The 4,922-nt window shown below is 32.1% G+C and overlaps 1 protein-coding gene across 1 annotated transcript; it reads right to left on the reverse strand.

The window, feature by feature from the left end:
- Window positions 1-240: 240 nt before the first annotated feature.
- Window positions 241-4,415, reverse strand: LOC132063040 (AP2-like ethylene-responsive transcription factor PLT2). Its single transcript, XM_059455481.1, has 10 exons — window positions 4,267-4,415; window positions 3,939-4,139; window positions 3,427-3,835; window positions 3,156-3,238; window positions 3,017-3,025; window positions 2,804-2,892; window positions 2,614-2,687; window positions 2,044-2,094; window positions 1,826-1,902; window positions 241-1,209 (listed from the first exon to the last, which is right to left on the reverse strand). Exons 2-10 carry the CDS (start codon window positions 4,075-4,077, stop codon window positions 500-502), a joined length of 1,641 nt encoding a protein of 546 aa, XP_059311464.1. The 5' UTR covers window positions 4,078-4,139; window positions 4,267-4,415; the 3' UTR covers window positions 241-499.
- Window positions 4,416-4,922: the final 507 nt, after the last annotated feature.

The raw sequence follows: 4,922 nt of genomic DNA on the forward strand, positions 1-4,922 counted from the left end.
TAGGAAGCAGGCAGTCATAGAAGATTACCTTCTATTTTGTCATTTATGAATAGACCATACGATTGGAAGAGAACGAAATGTGAACCTGGTAAGTCAAAATCAGCATTCCGCTAAAATTACTTAAAGAAAAGTCGAAATGAGAAAGAGAATGAACAAAGACGGTGGGTTAATGTTATACGAATAACTTCAAATTGCATGAATATTATAATTCAATAGCCGCAAATATATAGAAACAAAATAAACATCAGAGAAAAAGAAATACGACCAAACAACATTCGGAAGAGAAGCAAAATGAAAGGAACTTAAATTAGTACGTTAACCTTGCATGAAGTTTACTTTGAATCAACTCTATCCAAATAAAGAAACACATAAAACATTAGTCATGATCAGTTGGTCCACACATACCGCTCATCAACAAATAAAATATGAAATTAACATCATCTTTGTTAACACCAATCTCTCAAAATATTTTTTGATCCACCTCTTGTTACTTATTTTCTCAATCATTCCACATTGAGAAAACACCAGGATTTGATCCTTGAACTGATTCTCCTGACCAACCATTGTAGCTTCCAGAAACTGGCATGTTATCATAATCAACTTTCACAAGTGCAACTTCCTCATGAGCATTTCCTCCTCCTCCATTAGCTGAAGTTGAATTTGAACTTATTCCACCAAGTCCAGAAGAATTACCAAAATACCCTCCAGTACCATAACTTCCACTAGAACTTCCTTCATTGTTCATTAGCCCATGCATGAAAACTGGATTATTCTGGAGATAATTGTTGTAGAGTACTTGATGAGAATTATTCTGAAGTTGAAGTTGTGTTTGGAGATAACTCTGGTGAAAATGGGAGGACGAATCTTGAATATTGTACTGTGAAATATCTTGGTTTTGGAGAGTCAACAAGGGTTGAGAATCAAAGGGTTGTTGCATTAAAGGATATGCTTGTAAAGGATTTGAAGAACTTGAGTTTCCATATTGAAAACTTGTGTTTAGAGCCATCATTTCTTGATCTCTTTTTCTTGAAGATTCAAGAGCTTGTGCTTCTTTTAGCCTTTTTGCTGCTCCTCCTCCAATTGGGAGAGTGTTGCTTTCCAGTATGGCTTTTACATCATAACGATTCATATCGAAATTTGTCACTGCATTTAAGCCTCTGAATTTTATTGCTGCTATGTCATATGCTTCTGCTGCTTCCTCCTCAGTAGCTGCATGCAAACATTCTCTTCAAATTAGAATGGTAATTTTTGCTACCTTAAAAGTAGGGATCTTATAAATTGTTTACACCAATATGTTAAAGAAGTTTTATTCTATTGGTGTATTAAATGTACCTAGTTAACGTGCCTTACTCTCTAAGTTTGTTAAATTAATTGTTATGGATCACAACATTTGTAGTTAATTATCCTTTGGGTAAGTAAAATTACTTTACCCTAGCTGACAGTGTATAGAAGCTAAATTCTAAAGTAACAACAATTTTCTTTATATTTAGCTTCTATAAATTTTAGTACTATCATGTCATCTGGAAGATAATTACACGTAACTTCTCATGAAAAGAGGAACTAATTACCTGAAAAATATAACTGTGAGTTAACCGCTATAATAGGTTATTTCTCTATCTTTACGTTACATATATATTAGTTGAAGAGTTTGTTGTAGTAATTCAACTTAATCTGATAGTTTAAAGAATTTATACATTATAGTACATAACTTAAACTCTATATCTAATGTAAAACTTAAACTCTATATCTAATGTAATTTAATGAAGCACGTACAGTATATGTTTATTAGTCATTTTAGGAAAGAGTTGGTTTTAGTATAACTTACTGAAAGTTCCCAAGTAGAGATCTTTGTTTCCAGCAACTCTTCCTATCCTTGCTTGCCATCTGCCATGCTGATGGTGCCTGCTCCCAGATATGTCATAAGAGAAAACAAAGGATAAAAGATGAGAATAAAGAAAGAATAGTAAACATACAAAAATATTTTTTCTTCTTTTCTTGCTAAAGTTCTTATTGGGAAAAAGAAGAAAACAAAACTACGAATACCTTGTAACACCACGATACATGGATGCACCCCTGGAGAAGCCACTACTCTTCCTGGAAATACAGCAAGAAAAAATATCATGCCAATGTATTTAACTTCACTACTAATTTGCAGACTTTGGATTTAAAGTCGGAGTTAGTTTAAAAATACTGATAGAATAAAAATCTTTTTAATTACTAATGTATTTCAACTTCTTGTAGCGAGTAATTTGTCTTATTCTTCAAGTAACTAATCCATGCACCTTTAAGGAAATCACCCGGTTATGTTTTAGATGATTAACAGTGTATAAAATTATTATATTATCAATGTAAGGAAATCAAATCTTTAAAATTATAAAATAAAAACAATCAAAATTGTAAATACAAATAGATATGGAGTTAAAAGAAGCTGTCAGTGCAAAGTAACAATGGTCAGTCTCTGCCAAAATCTTCTGCTTCTATTATAGTGCCAATAATTGGTTGCTATAAAAGAACACTAGATTAGTCTGACTATTTCCTATTAAAAAAGAAGGTCTATAGCAAAAAAAGTAACAGCAGATGGAATAATAACAGCAATTCATTAAAAGTTCTGACCTTCTAATTGCAGCAACAAATTCTTGCCTTGTCATATGCTTCATGTCTTCCAATTCCTTCTCATAGTTGCTAATCTATTTCATTAAATAAAGATTTTAATGAACTTGACAATAACTAATGCAATTTTTAATTTAATATTTCATCTAATTATTTTATTTAAATTTTAATGTTCTAAGTAAAAGCTAATTACTGGGAAATTTGTAGTGGTAGATGTTCCCCAGTATTTCAATGCAGCAAGATCATAAGCCCTAGCTGCTTTCTCCTCCTTATCATACCCTCCTGCTCGAACAAAAATGAATATAAGAATGTGAGAAAATTATGTTCTAGGTAATATAGTAATCGAATAAACACTTGGAAGGAAAAATAATTAAAGGTTGACCAAATAAAGTGCTAACTTGCTTACCCAAATACACTGCAAGTGAATAACAATAGCAGCCAACCCAAAAATGATAGAAGAAAATAGTTAGCAAAATGAATTTATGGAAGAAAAAAGAGATTAATTTGAAGAAAAATAGCATAGAAATTTTTTATTGAAATTTCACCTTGACGACCTTTCCTTGATTGGCCTTCCCTCCTACAGCTATTATCCCATAGATGTGCTTCATACCTTCCTGTCCATCTATGTCTACATTTCCCCCAATAAAAATAAAAAAAAAACATAAAATAAAAGTTTCTCAATGACAAAGGCATTGTATGAGCTTGACCAGCCTAAAAGGTATGACCAAGTCCAGAACGAGCACAACCGTCATAAGAATAAAATGATGAGAAATAAGAAGAAAAGAAAGGAACCCTAAGTTTAAAAGAAAACTTTACCTAGTTACACCTCTGTAAATTGAAGTTCTTTGGCCAAAAGTATCTAAAGACCTTCTAGGTGCAGCTTCAACAATACTAGTATTACTATTTTCAGCACTCGCACTTGCAGTAGCAGTGGCACTTGGACTAGCACTTGTTTCACTAGTTGAACCTTTTCCACTCCCCATGGATAATGTCAGAGACTGAATATTACAAGCATTTTCTTGAAGATCAAAGTTGCTTGTAGGAGCAGCAGCTAAAGCATTTTGCATTGGCATAAGGCTGTTGTTTTGAAAGAGATAATCTGAATCATTTCCTTGGATTTCATTGTAAGGGACAAATTCAGATTGGTTTTCAGATTTGTTCATTCCAAGAAAATCAGCCACCTTTGGAACTTCATCACTTCCTTGTGTGTTTATTAAGTTCCATTCTGCAAAATAAATACGAATTACTTATGAGATGGTCACTCTCCAACATGCTGAATAGGCGAACGAAAACGAGCAAGGATGAGTTTGTTAAAAATGTCTTAATACCTTGATTTTGGAAGGGATTGTCAATGGTCTCATTTACTAACCCTAAGGAAAAATGATGAGATTGAACTGTTTGTAGATGGGGAGGTAAAGAAGAATGAGTGGGAGATAGAGGAAACGATAGCCAATTGTTTGAATTCATTGGAGCCAAATTTTTTCTTGAATATTTTTTGAATTTAATGTCTTGTACCGATGGATCAATTCCTGCACATGCCCAAAAGGGAAAATAAATGAATTAAACAGAAGAACAAATCATAAATGCATTATTAGTAGCACATATATTCGTTTATATATACAATAGAAGCATGAAACTGACAAAGGAATGAATTACCCTAAAAGTTGTGAAGAGACTTTTTTTTTTCCTCTCTCACACTTTCTCCCCCTATGCCTTTTCTTTGGTTTATTTCATTAATGTTTCATCCAAGCATGAGGTTATAGTAGGGGGAGAGAGAGGAGAGAGAGAAATAAAGAGGTCTAAAAGAGAAATAAATATTGAGAAACTATGAGGTATTTAAATGACTGATTTCTTCTGTCAAACACCTAGTAGAGAATGGTCAATTTTTTCAAATAAAGCTGACTGTGCTCACCACATTCCAACACTTAAAACCAGGAGTCGAGAATACTGTTGGAGAGGAGACTTAAAGACGAGGGAAGGTTAATATAGTTTTCTTTTAACACTATCAATATAGTTTAATCTGTAATATAGTAGATTAATTATAATTTACTAATTTATCAATAAAGTAATATTTATCAATCTTAGATATTTATATATATAATTACCTTAAAACTTAAAAGTTGTATATATTTTAACATCATCAATGTATAAAACTTAACACACAGCATTAACCATATATAGTTATTTTACACTATCAAGTTAAGTTGTCTACAATAGATAGCTATAGTAAATCTAATATAATAACTTGAGAATAAAGACTGAAAATATAAAAGATTTTACACTATAAGCTACATACAAATGAAGTCTCCTTA

The sequence above is a fragment of the Lycium ferocissimum genome, chromosome 7 (assembly GCF_029784015.1).
Source record: "Lycium ferocissimum isolate CSIRO_LF1 chromosome 7, AGI_CSIRO_Lferr_CH_V1, whole genome shotgun sequence".
NCBI classification, from domain to species: domain Eukaryota; kingdom Viridiplantae; phylum Streptophyta; class Magnoliopsida; order Solanales; family Solanaceae; genus Lycium; species Lycium ferocissimum.

Excerpts from the sequence above, each read along its gene's own strand:
- LOC132063040 (XM_059455481.1), bottom strand. The coding sequence starts at position 4,077 with ATGAATTCAAACAATTGGCTATCGTTTCCTCTATCTCCCACTCATTCT. Across the intron at positions 3,239-3,426 it reads ATTTACAGAGGTGTAACTAG|ACATAGATGGACAGGAAGGT; the intron begins GTAAAGTTTTCT and ends GGGGAAATGTAG. Across the intron at positions 2,688-2,803 it reads CTACCACTACAAATTTCCCA|ATTAGCAACTATGAGAAGGA; the intron begins GTAATTAGCTTT and ends TTAATGAAATAG.